Raw genomic sequence first — 20,026 nt, forward strand, 5'->3', positions numbered from 1 at the left:
AGTTTGGAAGGGGATTGGTGACCACTGGGAGAGTATGGGGAGGTCATACCCCATTCCCTCCAGTGGTCATCTGGTCAGTTGGGGCACCTTTTTGAGGTTTGGTCGTGAAAATAAAAGGACCAAGTAAAGCCGGCGACATACTGCTTAACGGCTTTTTTTTTTCCCATTATCGCCGAAAGCCGGCCATCTGGTAGCCACGCCCATGCCCGCCTATGTCCCGCCTTTGCTAATCTACCGACATGCCCCCTTGAACTTTCGCCGGCGAAGCGACGGGGAAAGCGGCGATGCTGTCAAAAATGCTGCTTTTGATTATACCGATTTCGCCGCTTTTAAGAAATCACCTGCCATCTCCCGATTTGTGTCGGAAGATGGCCGGCGATCACTTTCGATTATAAGCTTGATAGTGTAACTAGATTTTCAGAAAGCTTTTGACAAAGTTCCTCATGAGAGACTTGTGAGAAAATTAAAGAGTCATAGGATAGGAGGCAATGTTCTGTTGTGGATTAGGAATTGGATATTGGACAGAAAACAGAGGGTAGGTTTAAATGGCCATTTTTCTCAGTGGAGGAGAGTGAGTAGTGGCATGTCACGGGGATCTGTACTGGGACTGGAAATTGGAAAGTCAAGTGAGGTGATTAAATTATCAGTTGGCACAAAACTACTCAAAGTTGTCAAAACACAATCAGACTATGAAAAATTGCAGGAAGACCTTAGGAAACTGGAAGACTGGGCATCCAATTGGCAGATGAATTTTAATGTGGACAAATGCAAAGTGATGCACATTGGGAAGAATAATCCAAATCATAGTTACCTGATGCTATGGATCACCTTGGGGGTCCTCACCCTACGCTGTAATGTTCTGCCCAGTGTGTGGTGGTGGCCAAAAAAGCAAACAGGATGCTAGGAATTATTAGGAAAGGAATGGTAAATAAGACCAAGAATACTATAATGCCTCTGTGTCGCTCCATGGTCCAATCTCATCTTGAGTTCAAGTCAATTGTGTTTAATTCTGGTTGCCATGTCTCAAAAAAGATATAGCGGAATTAGAAAATGTTCAAAGAAAAGAGATGGCTGAGAAGGGGATATGATTGAGGTCTACAAAATTCTGAGTGGTATAGAATGGGTAAAATTGAATTGACTTTTCACTCTTTCAAAAACTACATAGACCAGGGGACACTGAATGAAATTATATGGAAATACAGTACACTCCATTTAAGTGCATGTCGGATAAGCGCATGCTCTGTTTTACTGCATGCCGTACTTCAGTCACGTTTTTGGCACCATCAATTTCTATGGGGACAAACTTCGGTTTAGCACACCACTGATAAGTGCAAGATTCGCTTATTTGCATGGTTCAAGACCGCTCCTCTGCAGGAAAGATTCCGCATAAGCGCGTGCATGGAATATGGAAGCCGATTGGCACGTGACAACCAACGAGATTTCAAATTTACTGCCTCTTTAACTGCCACAGGCAGAATAAGCAAAAGAATGTTGTTAGAGCATACACTGGGGTCGTCATCGTCACGGTGGAACTGTAAGACTTTAACACTGGCTGAACGAATAGAAGTTCTTAAAAAATTAGAAAACAAAGTCAAGCATCTATTGTTAAAGAATATGGTGTCAATCCCAGTCAAATTTCACTTGTCTTGAAGTAGAAAGATCAGCTTCTGGAAGACTGGCAAAACAATACAAATCCACAACGGAAACGAAAACGGGCGGGAAAAGCTGTGGAGATAGAAGATGCTCTTCAGTGGTTTTCTCGAGTCAGGAACAGACAGTTTCCTGTCAGTGGTCCACTGCTTATGGAGAAAGCTAACCAGCTAGCTGAAAGTCTTGGACTAACTGAATTCAAAGCCACTGTTGGATGGTTGGAAAGATGGAAGGAGAGGAACATAAAATTCAAGAAACAGCATGGTGAGAAACAAGATGCTGATGACTTTGGTGCTGAAAATTGGGTTGTTTTAGTTCTTCCTACCATCTTGAAAGAGTTTGCACCTCTTGACATTTTCAATGCTGACAAAAACGGTCTCTACTGGTGAGCGATTCCTGATGGAACACTTGCATTCAAACATGCCAAAACTACTGGAGGTAAAACGTCGAAGGACCGACTGACGACCCTCCTTTGCTGCAATATGGATGGGAGTGAAGTTGGAACCCCACGTCATTGGAAAGAGCAAACAGCCCCATTGCTTCAAGAAAGTTAAGCGACTACCTGTGTCATACGAGGCTAATGCAAATTCATGGATGACTGGGGAAATTTGGAAGCAGTGGCTAAAGAAGTTAGACACTAGAATGTGGGCACAAAAGCATCAGATTTTGCTGCTTTGTGATAATTGTGCTGCACACAGGGATGATGTCAGGCTGTCTGAAGTCAAGGTGGTCTTCCTGCCACCAAACACTACCTCTCTGATCCAACCTATGGATCAGGGCATAATAGCCAATTTCAAACAACATTATCGGGCTCTTGTGCTATGTCGTCTGATGAGCGTTATGGATGACCAGACTGGCAAGGATAAATGTGCTGTTGAACTGGCTCATAATCTATCACTGTTGGATTCCCTACATATGCAGAAAGTAACCTGGAATCATGTTACACAGGCAACCATTGTGAACTGCTACAAGCGGGCAAGCTTTGTTAAGGATGTGGAGAGGGACGAAACAGATGCAGCTGTTGCAAACGCGTCAGATGAAGAGTTTATTGACACCCCATCTGGTGTTACTGAAAAGGAGTTCCATCACTACGTAGCTGTTGATTATGATCTACGAAAAGCTGAAGATAGCACTGATGTCGAGATATGTGCCTACATGCCAGCAGCAACGGCTGACGATGGAACAGATGATGAAATGAGCAGCGAGGCATATGCTGATGAAATTCAACAACCTCCTCCTGTCACTTTTGCAAGAGCACTGGAGAGTCTCAACACCGTGCGGGCCTATCTGGAGGCCACTGGATGTCAGTGCTATGACAGTTTGTACCATCTGGCAGGCGTAGTCTATGAAACTCACAGACCCAAGATTTACAGAGGACTATAACTGATTACTTCAAGTAAGCCTAATGTCAGTTACGGAGACTGTATACTGTACGTATAATAAACAGTACTGTACATATGTTTATCAGATGTCAAGCTTCTTTGGGTCACAACGGTTAAGTGCATGCTCTGGTTAACTGCATGCATTTCTTTGGTCCCACACCCTTGCACTTAAGTGGATTGCACTGTACTTCTAAAACAAGCAAATAGGAGGAAATATTTTTTCACTCAAAGAATAGTTAAGTTCTTGAACTCGTTGCCAGAGGCTGTAGTAACAGCAGTTAGCATATCTTGTTTTAAAAAGGTTTGGACAAGTTCCTGGAGGGAAAGTCCATAGTCTGTTATTGATGTAGACATGGGGGGAAGCCACTGCTTGCCCTGGGATTAGCAACATGGAATGCTGCTACTATTTGGGTTTATGCCAGGTACTTGTGACCTGGATTGGCCACTGTTGGAAAAAGGATACTGGGTCAGGTGGATCATCGGTCTGACCCAGTATGGCAAATATTATGTTCTTGATATAAACAGGATGGAGTCTGTGATTCTAGCATCTCTCCTCCTCTGTTCCACCCCCAACCCAGTCTTCCTTCTTGTCCCCCTTCCAGGGTCCGGCATTTCTTCCCTCCTCTTCCCATCCCCCAGTCTGGTCTCTTTCTCCTCATTCCCAACAGGTCCAGCATATCTCCATCTCCCTCTATTCCCCCTCCCAGGTATAGCACATCTCCATCTCCCCCTAGCACCCCCCCATCTCACCTCTTTCTCTTCCTTCCCTGCTCCCTCAAGTTCAGCATCTCTCCCTCACCCCCCCCCCCCCCCACTCCCTCCAGATCCTCCAAAGTTGCCTCAATCACTGACAGCGACAGCAATTAAGGTAGACTGCTCTGGCCAGCATCAGGGCCTTTCTTCTGCTGCTTCCCACCTGTGTGAAAGCAGGAAGTTACTTCACAAGAGGTGGGATGCAGCAGAAGGAAGGCTCTGATTCCATCCAAACAGTTTGCCTTAATCACTGCTGCTGCCGACAATCAAGGGAAGTTTGGAGGATCTGGGGGCTGGAGAGGGAGAGACACTGGACTCAGGAGCATGGAAGTAGGGAAGGGGATGGAGTGAAACACTGGCTGGACCCGGGAAGGGGAAAGAGAGGAACTGTGATGTCAGATTTTTTTTAAAACCTCATTTTTTTGTATTGCTGGTTTTAGGGGTCTACCAAGCTGGCCTGACCTTTGAAAAACTAGCTAGACTGGCTCAAAACTGGACAGTTGGCAATCCTACACAGAACTGATGCATTTCTTTCAGTTTGGGCACATTTATACCTGATTTGAGGTTTACAGTGGTCTTGAGATGAAGCTGGTGAATGAGAGACCAGGAGGGAAATTCATCCATTGGTTCCAGTTGATTAAACAGACTGAGACAGGAAGTGGCTTCTTTCTAGGGTGGAGGGCTGTGCATGCATGTTCAGAGAGAACTTTTCAAAAGATCTCTTTGAGATCTAGGAGAACAACTTAATATCCACTGCACCATTGGATGATGTCACCTACACATGACTGACTCATCCTACATGTCCATGGAGAAAGCCAACGGAGCAGAGAAGGAGACACATGGTGTTCACTCCTGAGACATTACTGGAGCAGGTTTTGGCAGATACCTGTTCAAATGAATTCTTATGTGTGTGATTCCCAGCAAAGGCATCAGATATTGAAAGTGTTACAGCTGATAAAAAGAGGGTACAGGTGGGCTGTGCAGCACGCCCAAGTGATAGATGGTAGCCTACTGGGGCCCATGAAGTGGTGAAGTAGCCTGATGGCTAGTGCAGTGGTCTGAGAACCAGGGGAACTGGGTTTGATTCCCACTGCAACTCCTTGTGACTTTGAGCAAGTCACTTAACCTTCTATGGCTCAAGGTACAGGTTTAGATGCAGTGGTGTGCTGGAGCCAGCTCGCACCGGCTTGCAAGAGCCGATTGTTAAACTTTCTACCGACTTGCGAGCCGGTTGTTAAAAATCGCGAGCCGGCTCTGGCTCTCCTTCCTCCCTCCGGATCCAGTCCCTCACCGACTCCTTGTCCTTCTAATTCTTCGGGGCAGGCAGTCTTGCCTGCCAGCTGACTCTCCCCCACTGCCGATTCGTGCTTTACAAATGGCCACCGAGACTTCCAGAGGTGGCCTCGCGAGAGGTGGCCATTTTGAAGTGCGAACCAGCAGCGGGCAGGCATGACTGCCTGCCCCGAAGAATTAGAAGGACAAGGAGTCGGTGAGGGACCGGATCCGGAGGGAGGAGAATTTGCTGAACAACTCGGGAGGGGGCGGCAGGGGAGAGAAGGGAGTCGCTGGGCATGGGTGGATGGAGGGGAGAGAAGGGTCGCTGGGTATGGGTGCATGCAGGGCAGGGGAGAGGAGGGTCACTGCTGGACATAGGTGGATGGAGGGCAGGGGAAAGGAGGGTCACTGGGTATGGGTGCATGTAGGGCAGGGGGAGGGAGGGGTCGCTGGACATGTGTGGATGGAGGGCAGGGGAGAGAAGGTCGCTGACATGGGTGGATGGAGGGCAGGGGAGAGGAGGAGAGAGAAGAAATGCTGGACATGGATGGAGGGGAAGGAAGAGTGAGGAAGGAGATGGGATGAGGGGAAAGGAAGAGAGGAGAAAAACTGCACATAGATGAAGAAAATAGGCAGAAGCTGAGGACCAGAAATGAAAAAGGAGGAAAGGAAAGAAATAAATGGAAAGGAAGCCCTGGAAACGGAGTTAAGAGGACAGATAGCAGCAGAATCGGATACTGGGCCAGCATGATCAGAAAAACAGTCACCAGACAACGAAGGTAGAAATAATCATTTTATTTTCATTATAGTGTTTGGAATATGTTCACTTTGAGAATCAGGTGCTCAACATTAAAAGTTTACATTTATTTACTTATTTATGGCATTTTATCGCACATTAAACATGAATTAGGGGAGAGAAGGGTCGCTGGGTATGGGTGCATGCAGGGCAGGGGAGAGGAGGGTCACTGCTGGACATAGGTGGATGGAGGGCAGGGGAAAGGAGGGTCACTGGGTATGGGTGCATGTAGGGCAGGGGGAGGGAGGGGTCGCTGGACATGTGTGGATGGAGGGCAGGGGAGAGAAGGTCGCTGACATGGGTGGATGGAGGGCAGGGGAGAGGAGGAGAGAGAAGAAATGCTGGACATGGATGGAGGGAAAGGAAGAGTGAGGAAGGAGATGGGATGAGGGGAAAGGAAGAGAGGAGAAAAACTGCACATAGATGAAGAAAATAGGCAGAAGCTGAGGACCAGAAATGAAAAAGGAGGAAAGGAAAGAAATAAATGGAAAGGAAGCCCTGGAAACGGAGTTAAGAGGACAGATAGCAGCAGAATCGGATACTGGGCCAGCATGATCAGAAAAACAGTCACCAGACAACGAAGGTAGAAATAATCATTTTATTTTCATTATAGTGTTTGGAATATGTTCACTTTGAGAATCAGGTGCTCAACATTAAAAGTTTACATTTATTTACTTATTTATGGCATTTTATCGCACATTAAACATGAATTAGATTGGAACCTGGGATCATTTAATTTTTTTTTCCTGGAGGAATGCATTGCCGCCCCCCCCCCCCCCCCAGGCTCTCTCCCCGGCTATAGCCAGCTCTGCAATTTGGGGGGTGGGGCGCAGAGGGGGACCGGGGAGAGAGCCTGTTAAACATTTACCAGCACACCACTGCTTAGATGTATATAACTCAGACCAGCAGATCATAGGGCCTACCCTGGTCTTGTCATCCCAATAGTGAATAACCTGAAGGCAAGGTTAAAGGCATTTCAGGAGTGAGAGGAACTGAAAACAGAGGCATTGTTTCTGGATTGCATATGTATGCAAGTGGAAAATAGGTTGAAACCCATCACCAAGGAAGATGTTCATATCCTTGCCACCCTGTGTGACCGAGGGGTGAAAGGCAGTATTGCCCCTCAGAGCTACAAGCTGACAGGAGAAACTGATGATTCAAGTGGAGAAAATGGAGCAAAAGGGGAACGTTGGGATGCCCATTGAGGTCTTCAGCACAGATTTGTTGAGGGCAGATCTATAACAGGTGCCTACTTTCCTTTATAGAATACTAGCATAGCAAGTAAACTATGCACCTGTAATTTAAGCATGAGCACTTGACATCAGCCTTAGAGCTGCATAAATTATGGTATTCAATAATTTACACATTGTAACTAGGCACTCTGCCAAAATGCTGCCCATGTGTATGCCCATCTTCCAACTACATATTACAGCAGGTAGGTGCATTTTTATAGAATAGTGTGTAGCCAGAATTTTGGTGTTTATATGTGTTTGGTGAAAAATGCACATGTATACACCAGTATTTAGGTTTCAACAGTTTTTATTAATGAAGCACAAAAATGGTGTTTACATAATGTAAGTATCAGTACAATCAACCAACATACACTAAGTACAATAGTTGTGCGATATTACTCATCTTCATTAATCTTTTAACTTTATTCCCCCCCCCCCCCCCTTTTTATGTTACTAATAGTTAACATTTTATTCAACAGGGTCTATTAACTACAATTTATCAACAACTCCTTTCCCCCATCTCTTTCCTTCTACCAATTGACAACATATATTCAAATGCATTAACCCCCGAAGTATAACCACTTTCAGGTGTCAGCTTTACATTGCACAATCAAAAGCATTGAACTAAAAACAAGCAAAAATGTGGGGTCTTACTCCCCTCCGTAAGAGAGCCAGGGGGCCTGTGTTCTGATGGCCCTCCTACCCCTCCCCGGAAGATGTCTTTAACAGACTGGAAAAAAGGCTAATGTACCTCCAAATGAGCTTCTACCCCCCTCCTAAACCCTCCCTCCCCCCTCCTAGGTCTGCTCTACTGTTCTTTCCCAATTTCTAAAAGGTAGTAAGAAAAGTCCCTATTCCCATTCAGTTTCCATTAGTCGCCGAGGGAAGCTTAGACAATGCTCCAAGTTTATTAATAATATGACTCCTCGCCCTGTGAGACAATGTGTTAATATATCCTTCCCAGGTAAGGTAAAAGTTGCTTTGTGTCTTAAGGTTAAGCAGAGAGTCCTGGAGCTCCATCATAAGTAAGTCATGTAAGCGATTCCTCCATTGCCAAAAAGAGGGATTCAATTCTTGTGTCCAATTAACAAGTATGCACTTCATGCCCACCAAAAAAGCCTTATGGGCCATTACATTCTGATATCTCGTACCCCCCTCCATTGGAGAGTGACAGCCCAACAGAATACACATAGGCAACTGTTTAACCGTCTTCCCTCCTATCCTTTCTAAAAACTTAACTATCCTAGTCCAAAAAGCTGTTATAGCTGAGCACTTCCAGAAAGCATGGTAGAAGTTATTATCTGGCGCTCCACAGCGTCTACATTGGGCCGATTCTATATACCCCATTTGACACATCCGAGACTGAGAGGTGTATGCCCTATATATCACTCTGACCTGGCATTCTCGAAGGCTTGCGTTTTGCGTCCATTTCAAGACTCCCCTCCAACCCTTCAACAAGTCTTTCTTTGTATGTCTGCTGTCCACTTTGCTGCCACTCGTGTGAGATCTCCCTGTGGTCGAGCCAGTAGCAGCCTTTTATGTAGTATGGATATCGAAATAGGATCCTCTGATACCATCTCGAATAGTTCCCCCATCTTAGTGGTCAGATCAACACCAAGTGCTGCTCGGGGGAGTGAGGCTATATAGTGTCTAAGCTGTTCATACACAAAACATACCCCCCAGTCTGCTGCATCTAGCTGTAACTCGGCCATTGTTTTAAGGCTACCACTGGGCTCCAACCAATAGTGTAAAAGTATATTTCCCCCCTCTCCCCAGGATCTCAGTATAGGATTTTCATCTCCCGGGCGAAACGCCTCGTTCCCTTGGAGGGGTAGTAATTTGCTACATCTAGGATCGAAGGACCACAGCCTAGCCAGGTCCTTCCATATGGCTTTTAAGGGCCACACTAAAACACTAGTCCGCAACCTTGTAGGCAGGTCCTTCAGTGCCCCATGTAAGACATACATCAGGTTTAAGGGGCTACACCTCGCTTTTTCTATCTCTAACGGGGTATAATCCTCCCTCTGCAGGTACCAGTCCCCTAAATGGCGCAATAAACATGCTATGTTATAGCGTTTAATGTCCGGCACTCCCATCCCCCCACTTCTCCAAGGCCCCACCAATTGTGAAAACCGTATCTGAGGTCTTTTCCCAGCCCACAAAAATTTGGAGAGCAGTTTTTGCAAAGATCTCACTTCCTGGTGTTTGAGGTACAGTGGTATTGTTTGTAAAAAGTATAGCCATTTAGGGAAAAGCACCATATTAAACAAGGAGATGCGGCCCACCAATAATATTGGTAGTCCTGCCCATCTTCCCAATGTTCTGGTGTCTTCTAGCAAGTATTCTACATTAGCACTATATAGCTGCTTGGGGTCTTTAGCAAAGCTGGATCCCTAGGTATGTAAACGTACCCCCCCACTCTTTTAAGTGGACAACATAAACTTTCCCATTGTTCCTCTCTCATGTGAAGTGTCATAACCTCAGATTTGTCTAGATTAAGACGAAATCCAGAATAATCCCCAAATTCAGCAAAAATGTCCAGTAGGGACGGCAAGGACACCTGGGGGTCCTGTATTATAGTTAAGAGGTCATCAGCAAAAGCCGAGATCTTAAAGGAAATTTGCTGTATCTGTACCCCTCTCACCTCCTCCATACTCTGGATGTCTCTAATAAGAGGGTCAAGCACCAACACAAAGAGAAGGGGCGAGAGGGGACATCCCTGTCGGGTACCCCTGGCAATTCTGAATGTTTCCGAGGCCTGCCCATTTACCCATACCTCCGCAGTAGGTCCTTGGTACAGAGTTTCTATGGCATGTAGGAAAAACCCTTCCATCCCAAATGCCCTCAGGGAAGCAAACATAAAGTCCCAATTAACCCGGTCAAATGCCTTTTCGGCATCAAAACTAATTATTAAGGCTGGGGTTGATGATTCATGTAGGCTTTCCAATGCTCCCAAAATCTGTCTCGTATTGCAGGCTACTGATCTTTCTTGTACGAAGCCCACCTGAGACTCCTCCACTATCTCCGGCAGGATCCGTGCCAGTCTGTTTGCCAGAATCTTTGCCAGTAATTTTGTTTCAAAAGAAAGCAAAGAAATAGGTCTATATGAACTGGCTAAAAGTGGGTCGTGGCCTGGTTTTAGCAAGACTATGATTTGTGCTTTCCTTAAAGACTCTGGCAGTCCCCCCATCTCTATACATCTATTGAAAACCTCTGTCAGGCAAGGTACAATATCCGAGCTAAGAAGCTTATAAAACTCAGAGGAGAGCCCATCCACTCCTGGTGATTTGTGCAATGGGCTGGCACGTATACCCCAGCTCACCTCGTCTTCTGATATTAATCTATTGAGGCTGCTTTGTTGCGTCGCTGTGATCTGGGGAAGTGACTGTCCTGCTAAATAAAACTCTGAAGCCCATGATTCTCTGGAGGGGAATATAAAGTCTCATAAAACTGCCGGAATACTTCATTCACACCCTCCAGAGTATGCTGAATACCCCCCTGTGTATCCCTGATTTGTGACACATACCTTGAGCCACCCGCTTGCTTCACCAGTCGTGTCAACAATTTCCCTTGCTTATTTGCATATTTGTATAACTGATAGCGATAATAAAAATTTGATTTTTTTGGCTTTGGCATGTATTAACTGGTTCAAAGATGACTGAGCCTCCAATAGCTTTAATTTATTTAAGGGCGTTGGGTTAGTTCCAAATCTCTGGCGCGCCTGCCCCACTACCTTCCCCATCCTGACTATCTCTGCCTCTCTGGATCTTTTCTTATAGGAATGATATGAAATTATGGCTCCTCTCAGCACGGCCTTGGCCGCTTCCCAAAATAGTATCGGGTCTACATGATAGCTATTCTCATTAAACTCTGAGTATTCTTTCCATTGAGATTGTATATAGGAGGCAAATTGTGGGTCGTAATACAGTTCTTTGGGAAATCGCCACCTAGCCCTCTAGGTTCCATCCCCTCCACACCCAATTGTAATCCACACAAAAGCGTGGTCTGATACCTGTGTCGGCCCTATCTCTGCCTGTTGTAACCAAGGAGTCCTATTTGCCGAAACCAGGATATAGTCAATTCGGGATAGTGTGTCATGCGCCCTAGATAAGTGAGTATAATCCCTCTCTCCCGGGTGGTACAGGTGCCATGCGTCTACTAGATCTAACATAGAGCACAGCCGTGGGACTCCCTTTGTCAAATTCACAGGCCCTACTCTGGAGGCTCCAGTACTATCCAATAATGGGTCATAGACTGAATTAAAGGGCCCCCCCCCCCCCCCCCCCCCATAATTATAGGCATCTGGTGAAAGGAGTGCACATGTCTCACCAGGGTCTGATAGAACCTCTTGACATATTGGTTCGGTGCATATACATTAATTAGTAAGAAAGGGTGATTATTCACAAGGGCTTCTAAGAAAACATATCTTCCAAGCGGATCCGCAATTACCTGTTTTTTAGTGATATGAAGCCCTTTGCGGAATAAGATAACTCCCGCCTTTCTATTTGGTGATGGGCTTTCCACATAGTCTCCCACCCACCATTTACATAACTTCTTATGTTCTATTGCTGTTAAGTGTGTCTCCTGTAGCATTGCTATATGTGCCTTTTGTCTATTTAAAGTCTGTAAAATCTTACTTCTTTTGATTGGAGAGGAAATACCCCCCACATTCCAAGATATGAGCTTAACCATATCCTGTCCAAGTTGGCTCACATACGTTGTTAAACATATAGTAAGGAGAGAGGCGTCAAAGCCTACACCTCCCTCTGCTTCTTTGTTTACTCTCGGCACTTCCTAGTTGTCTTCTCTTACCCCCTTTACAAGCCATGTTCGAGCAGACCTTCTCCCCTCCCCCCCAAGAATTTCCTCCTGCCCCCTCCAATCTTTAATCCCTTGAGTTCCAACAGGGAACTCATCACGTATTAGTGTCCTTTCCCCCTCTATTTCAGTTATCCATCTGCTCCATAGGGAATACTCAATCATGTGGAACTTATGCCTGTCTCCATTTATTGAGACCGGGTCTTTACCTTGTATCCCCCGTCCAATTACTCCCTTGGAACAAAGGTTTAGATATGGAGATTTAGTCACTAATCATACTTAGCAGTCTTCCAGTCCCACGTTTCTCCATTCAGCGCAAGTCTCAAAATCTCTATCAACTCACTTATCCAGACAAAGACTTTCTTCTGTTAAATGCCATCTTTTCGACATCCGGTTGCAGATTCCTGTGCAATGCTCTTAAGGAAGTCTTTAGCTGCAGACACCTCTTCAAAGAGTTTCTCTCCTCCCTCGTACTGAACCTTCAGTTTGGCAGGATAAATCAGTGCAAACCTGATTCTCTTCTCATGTAAGGCCGCGCAAACGGGCGCAAACCCCTTTTGTGCCGCGGCCACACGTGCTGAATAGTCCTGGAAGCAAAGGATCCGTTGGCCTTCATGACAAAGCTCTCCTCCGGCCCTCACAGCCTGCAATATCGCCTGTTTGTGGCCATAGTGAAGAATCTTCATTATCACCGCCCGCGGTCTCGCCGCGCCTTGGTGCCTTGGCCCCAGCCGATGTGCTCTCTCGATGCGCAGCGGGCCCGGTAGGTTATTCAGTTTTAATGTGCTCTGAAGCCAGGTTTCGAGAAAACTCCCCAACTCCGAGTCCTTGATCTGTTCCGGGAGCCCAATTAGTCGTAAATTATTACGATGAGACCTGTTCTCTAGGTCGTCTAGTTTATTTTCTAGCTCCACGATTTTCTTCTGTAGGGCCTCCACAGGTTGTTCAGATGCCACTGCTCGGTCTTCCAGGTCACTGATCCGCTGTTGCATGTGGTCCAGGTCGAGGTGGAACCCGTCAAGCCGTTCGTGGGCGGATTCTGCGCGATCAAACAACGCTTGCAATTTTTTATCGAGGGCCGCCTCTACCGCAGCTGTCACCTCCGCGGTGATTTCTGCCGTCCATACCGAGCAAACACTCTAATTCGGAGATTGCTGTCCGGGCGCCATCTTGGATTCTGCAGTCTTGCCTTTCTCTTTCTCTTTTCTAAGCATTTTCGCCGCCATTCTTCTTGCTCGAGGCTAGCGGGCAGATTCCCACCCGGTCTCCAAGTTGTTAGGCTGGCGATACAAAAGTTCGTTTTTCCCCTTTGAGGCTGATAATAGCGTTAGATGATGGGGGAATCGCAGGAGCTCCGTTCCAACGCGACTTCACTCCTGCATCATACCACGTGACTCTCCTGTATACACCAGTATTTAAATAATTTACACATATATTTGACACATAAATATTAGCGCCTTATTTATAGAATTATCCCCTTTGGCACACTGGCTGCCTGATTTTTAAAACCATTTAACTGGCCAGGAATGGCTGCTGGTCAGTTAAATGGCACTTAACCAGCTATCTGACAATATTCAGCAAGAGATAGTTACCTCCCGCTGAATATTGCCGGTTAGCGCTTAACAGCCAGTTATATCACGCGATATAACCAGCTATCTGCTGATATTCAGCACATCGCTGGATAAGTTTGGTGGCCAAATTAAGCCACCGAAATATAATTGGCTGGTTTAAACTCAACCAGCCAGCACTGAATATCGGCTTGGTCGGTTAAATTTAAACTGGCCAAAAAATACCCAGATAGTTAATTCCAGTCACCAGAAATGGCATGGCATTGAATATCCAGGCTCTACACCGACTGCGGGAGGCAGCCCAGCTACCTCCCCGTGGTCTAAATATTGGCCCTGGGTGTACAAGCCCCACTCTGGCCAGGCCTGGCCAAAGTTGTCCAGAATCTTCTTTCCTGCCCACTCACCAGCATGCCCAATGAACAGATATTCCTCAATGGCAGGAGATATCCTGAGTCATCATTCACAGCTAGCACTAAACCTGGTAGAAAATTTGGTATTCATAAAAACAAACTTCTCCCTGGCTTGGTTTCCTTCAATGTCAGTATAATTGGGACATGACCGAGTCTGAGCTCCTCTAAATAATGCAAGCATTGCCTACACTCTTTGCCCCATTCTCTTGCTGTGATTTTCCCAGTTGGCGCTCTAATTGTAGCTGTCTGGTCTCATTTTTCAATGCGCTCTGTTAGACTCACATACCAAAAACAGACAAAGAAAGAAAGACCTCCTCTTTTCTTACTCTTTTATCCTGTTGTGTTACTGTCTGTTCTGTTGCTACTGGGTCTGCACTTTTCACTCAGTGCCATCTTGCGTTGTTGCTAGTGCCACTCTAGTTGCTGCTACTGTATCAGTGCCTGATGTGGAGCTGCCCAGCCTGCTCTCTTGATCATTGCCCTCCTATGTTGTTGCTAATGCCATTCTTGCTGCTGCTGCTGCTGCTGCTGCTGCTGTCTAGTGTGATCAGCTGCCTTATTGAAAAAAAAAATAAAACTATACAAGAACGAAAAGAAAACTGTTTTCCTTCTTTAGTACCAGTGTCTTGGGTTAGTCATGCCACTCTGCACTACTTTTGGTACTTTGGCGTCTTTGTGCCATTCTAAATGTGACTACCCGATAATCAGCTGTTCATTATGGGAGAGTGCTATTAGGGTGATTGTACTTGTTCTATTTATCAAATTCTCAGATGGAAATCTAGAGACCTAGGAGGAAATTGAAGGGTCCACAAAGCTGAAAGTTCACTTAGGGTGACTAATACCCTTCCATTGTCCCTACTTAAAAGGTTAATGAAAATAAAAGGATTACCATAAGAACCTGCCATGCCTATGTAAGTATAACAGTGTCAAGATGGGCAATGGGATACAACTTTAGAAAATGTGCTTCCTTTACCCAAGGATGCAGACAGAATGCTTCATTGACATATGCAAGCTGAAGGTATTCAATCCACTTTGACTAATAATCCTCTTGCTGTTGCAGAAGAAGTAAAAAATGGATTGAAATGGTGTCATGGACAGAGCATTAACGACAATGGTTGTAGCTAAAGAATCAAACTTGTATGCTTTGCTTTTACTTGAACAGCTTGCTTTATGATGCCTGACTCTCTCATGTCAATGTTACCGGAAAATGTTAGGAATAAAATTTCTGCTGCCACCTTCACCATTCTCTTACATTGCTGACTCTTTCTAACATTACTTACACATGACCCAACTATGCCATCGATTTTTCACTTTACACCTTCTGCATTGCCTTGGGTTCTTCTTCCTTCCACAATACAGAGAAGAAATGATTGCTGTACCTTCTAGCCTCCAATACATAAAATTTCTTCCTAGGTGAACAAATTTTGTGTAACCAATTTAACAGCAGGAGACCTTGGCTGATGATGCCACTTGTAATAGTGACCTACCCACTGAATCCCACAGTTGAAATCTTTGGGGAATAATCCCCTCCTACTGAACACCAGTGCCCAAATATTTCATCCTCATTGTCTTCTAGCAGAAGTTGGAGCCAATTTACTCCTCTGCCATCAATTTAGGATCATCATATCAATATTTATATAACATTTTCTCCTTGTACTAGTGCTTATGGGCTGGGATCTTCATGCTATCATCTGTTTAGATTTTAGATCTTCCAATCCTATTTTCCCAGGAAGTCTTTTCGATAGTAGCTTTTGTAATGGATGAACAGTACAAATGAACCTTTAGACTGTATTTGATCTTACTTTCAAAGTAAAGGCACTGAATCCTTTTTTCTTATCTTTCTGGAAGTGCAAAATAAAGTAGACTCTTGCCATCGATTTCTCTAGGACACACCTCTCTAGACAGTGAATCAGATGATCCTTAATGCACCTCAAATGGGCTCAGTTTCCCTACAAAAATCCAATCCTGCTTATCCCTCTGCCCCCTGCTTAAGTGTTTTGAGGTCTTCCAGCCTGTCTTGCTGCTCTGTAGGTTTTCTGTAGATGTTTTAGGACCTTTCAGTCTATCTTGCTTTTCCCAGTAATTTCCTTCTACAGTTAGTCATGTTTGAAACATTGGGGTGTTTCATTTCTTTGCATTGGTTTTCCCCTCAATGCCAGGGGATCTCCAATTACTGTTGATGCTGCTTTGTCCTCTGTTGGCACTGTGTTTGCCCCTCTATCGGTGTCTTGTGGTGCTCATTCTAGTGCTCTTTGCCCCTCTTTTGCTAGCTTGCATGGTTCATGCTGCTCTATAGTCAGTGTCTTAGTAAGTTGATGCAGTCTTCCTCTTTTGACTATTTTACAGCTTTCTTGGTACTTTGAGTCTTAATTCCACTGTTATAACCACTTTAACCTTTTCGTACTGCTCTGGTTGTTCTTACCACTGTTGGTGCTGCTTTGCCTCACTCACAGAATTTTGTTTTTCTTAATCCTTTAAAAGTGCATAAGGATAAATGCCTAGCTTTTCTTTGAGGTGCTTCGTGTCTAGTGTTTTAGGGCCTTCCAGCCCATCACAAGGCTGTTTTGATTCTCTTCGAGTGTTTTCCAGCTTGTGTTACTACTGCGGTAGATAATTGTGGTCATCTGGCCAGTGTTTTTGCAGCTTCACACCTCTCACAGTGCCTTGGCATGTTCCTGCAATGTCAGTGCTATTTTATGCCTCTTCAGGTGCCTTGCCAATTTAGTACTCCTTTGCCCCTTCTAGTGTTCATTCTACTCTCTGTGCTAATTTGCCCTTCTTGTGACAGCTTAGAAACTTCATAGCACTGTTAGTGCCCTTTGCCCCTCTTTTGGTATAGCTAGGTCTTTATGCCACTCTTAATGGCTTGCAGTGTTCCTTCCTTTGTTATAAATGCCTGCCACTAAGTTTTAAGCAGGTTTCATTGGGAGTGGATGGAAAACCCACTGTTAAAGAGAAAACTTGTTTGTCCCAAAATTTTCCAATGCACATCCCTAGCAGTTGAGTTTGGGAAGTTAAGGCTGGTATCTTTGTTTACTGTGGAATTCTTTCTGCTGGATTTTATGTTGTTTTACATTGTGTCTAGCAATGAAAGGGGGGAGTGTTACTGTTCTCAAGGTGACACCGCACTTTGAAATTTTTTTTTTTTGTAAGACAAGTTATAAAGGGAAATATCCTAGCTCTATTGTTGAGGAATATGGAGTATGTTTCATAACTGGAGGTGCAGGTTTTGAGATTCTGTCCAATCCTACTCAGAATCTAGAATTCACTCCTATACAGAAGAACTAGATGGCGATTCTATAATTTATAATAGTTGTTCAACCGGATGGCTTATACTGACTGGGGTGGTTTCTTTACACATAGATTAGTGGTAGTCAGTATGGGAGCAATTCTATAACTGGGTGCTTCCAATTAAATGCCTGGAGGGTCCATGGTAGAAGCCGCTTTTATAAAGGAACCTAGGGGCCTAGGTTCTATTATTATAGAATACTAGCATAACCAGCTATCAATGTGCCTAAACTGTAGGTGCTCACCCATCTGCCATAGATCTGGTGTAAATCAGTGTGTCTAGTGTGACAGGGGGTGCATAACTTACAGTATTCTGTAAGTTACATGCTATGAGGGAAATGGATGGTGCATAGCCAGGTTCCCAAAGGATCACTCCCTCACTGAGACTGTGTGTGAGCTACCTTAGGGTGGGTGAGTTACATCTGCTGAGTCAGAGGGGCAGGGCTCAGGCAAGGGAGATAGTTAAATACTCTGAGCTAGAGGCAAGAAGTCTCCAAGGGAGTATGAGAGAGACCCAAGTCAAGAATCCTCTAGGGCAGTGGTTCCCAAACCTGGTCCTGGAGGCATTCCAGCCAGTCAGGTTTTCGTGATATCCACAATGAATATTCATGAGAGTGATTTGCATACCAAAGAGACAGTGTATGCAAATCTCTCTTATGAATATTCATTGTGGATATCCTGAAAACCTGGCTGGCTGGGATGCCTCCAGGACCAACAAATGATACAGAGAGAGAGAGAAAAACAGAGAAGGCTACAGTCCTGAGGTAAGAGGAATAGCCTGAGCATAACAGTTTCCCTGGGGTAGAAAACTGTAAGTAGTCGTCAGCCTTCAGGAGTTGATTATATGTGTGGAAAGAAGACTGTCAAAGTAGCTACACAATAAAGCAAAGGAGAAAGGAGAGTGAACTAATCGAATAGTAAAACTAAACCATGAATAATATAGGAAATAAAGAGGGAATGTTACTTACAACAAAACGTATCTTAACAGAGTAGGAACCGTACTGGTCAGAATACAGAGTACTGCTACTAGGAGCACTAAACTGAACTGCCTGAGCACCAATTAAATTTAAATTGTGTAGGCAAGTTAATGATGTCATCATGCTAATGGACATGCGCATATATGTCAGCATGGTATCCGGTGCATAGTCTCCCATGTGATTTCTTGCATCGGGACACCATGCTGACAGATATGTGCACGTCCATTAGCACGATCAGATTGAAATCACGATAATTTTATGCAATGTGAAATCAGTAGATACTTATACACAAGCCAAGGCGCCAGAAAGTACGTCACTTAGTACTGTTCCAATTCGCAAAACATAACAGGATATAACTTCAATACTTTTCCAAAATCCCAAAATCTCCATCAACGATAATTTTATTTTGAGCTGTTTGTATTATGATTGATACTAACACTATATATATATATATATATATGTGTGTGTGTGTGTGTGTATTATATATATATATATATATATATATATATATATATATATATTTACTGCACTGTGTTTTCTTTAAGCTAATGTTGTCTATAAGTTATAGTTTCTAGTCATAGAACCTTGTAGTGCCATTTTCACTATACAGTATTTATCTATTTTCTAGGCTATGCAGGCACGTCTTCAGTTTATTAACAAACACATGGAGAGCATTTCATCAGAACCCCAAACAGAGCAAATCAGTGTCCTTATCACAGATGAAACAGAAGGAGGTATGGATCCAGTTTTGTAACCTACCAATATAAGATGTACTTTGATAGAAAAGAAACAGTAAGGGGGGTAGTTATCAAGCTGTGTTGCAGTCGCAATACACATTTTTGCTCCTTAACGCAAGGGCACTAACACAAGTTTTAGTACCATAGCACATGGTATATTAAGTTACTGCACGTTACACACTAATGAAATGCAAATCACGCAAATGTATGTAAAGCAGCTCATTAGTATGTAAATTCACAAGCACAGCTTGTGGTAAACATAGCAAGCTGTATTATCACAGGAAAAATAATCTTAGCCAGAAACTGGGGTTATTTTACCATCCTGGGTGCATTGGACATCAGTCATGTCCCAGTGCTCCCAGGCACATCTGAAATGGACTGCCAGAAGTAACTATGAGTTATACCTGTCGTGAACCATCCCAATCACAATCTCACCCTCCCAAAGATGCTACAAACTGAAGACCCCCACCCACCTGAAAGACCCCTTAAATCCAGATCTCCAACCTTTCCAAACCCCCTCCCCAGTTCAATAACCACTCACCCAGAAGTCTTCCCTGACATCAAAGGCCCCCTCCAGCCTCAAAGACTCCCTCCTGGGCCTACATGTCAGTTCCCTGGTGTCTACTGGGGTCAGGGAGGAATGATCCCCAGACCCTCCTGCCCTTGCCAGCACTGGGTTAAAAATGACATCGGTGACCCCTAGCTGTGTTCTTAAAGTACTACTGTGGGGGGACAAGTTTCATTTATTTATTATTTTATTTATTCTTACTTGTATCCCACAATTATCCGAAAATGAGTTTTGGTTAATGTGGTTTATGTTTAACAGTTGTTAGAGATTACATTGATTCAATTACATTTTCAAGGTTCTACGATGCTGTGTTTTACAGTGGTTGGCAAGATAACTATTACAAACTTAAACTCACTCTAATTGCTCCAAATCAACAGGATATAGATGAGACAATGAACTGCTATATTATCATTTAATAATATATAGCCTCATACGTCCAGGGTACCTTTATGTAAATTAGGACACCACTGACTGACATTCATCATCGGCTACCACCACCTACCTTACACTGCAGAGAAAAACTCTCCTATTTACATCTAATCATGAGAGAAAAATCTGCAGTGCTTAGGCAT

At 44.4% G+C, this 20,026-nt stretch overlaps 1 protein-coding gene across 1 annotated transcript in view; it reads left to right on the top strand.

The window, feature by feature from the left end:
* ADGB (androglobin) overlaps positions 1-20,026 on the top strand; it is a 738,031-nt gene that overhangs the window by 678,383 nt on the left and 39,622 nt on the right. The window contains exon 32 of the mRNA XM_030198035.1: positions 18,778-18,883. Within this exon, the coding sequence (XP_030053895.1) occupies positions 18,778-18,883 (106 nt within the window). The remainder of the gene's footprint in view (positions 1-18,777; positions 18,884-20,026) is intronic.

Source organism: Microcaecilia unicolor, chromosome 3 (assembly GCF_901765095.1).
Source record: "Microcaecilia unicolor chromosome 3, aMicUni1.1, whole genome shotgun sequence".
NCBI lineage: Eukaryota > Metazoa > Chordata > Amphibia > Gymnophiona > Siphonopidae > Microcaecilia > Microcaecilia unicolor.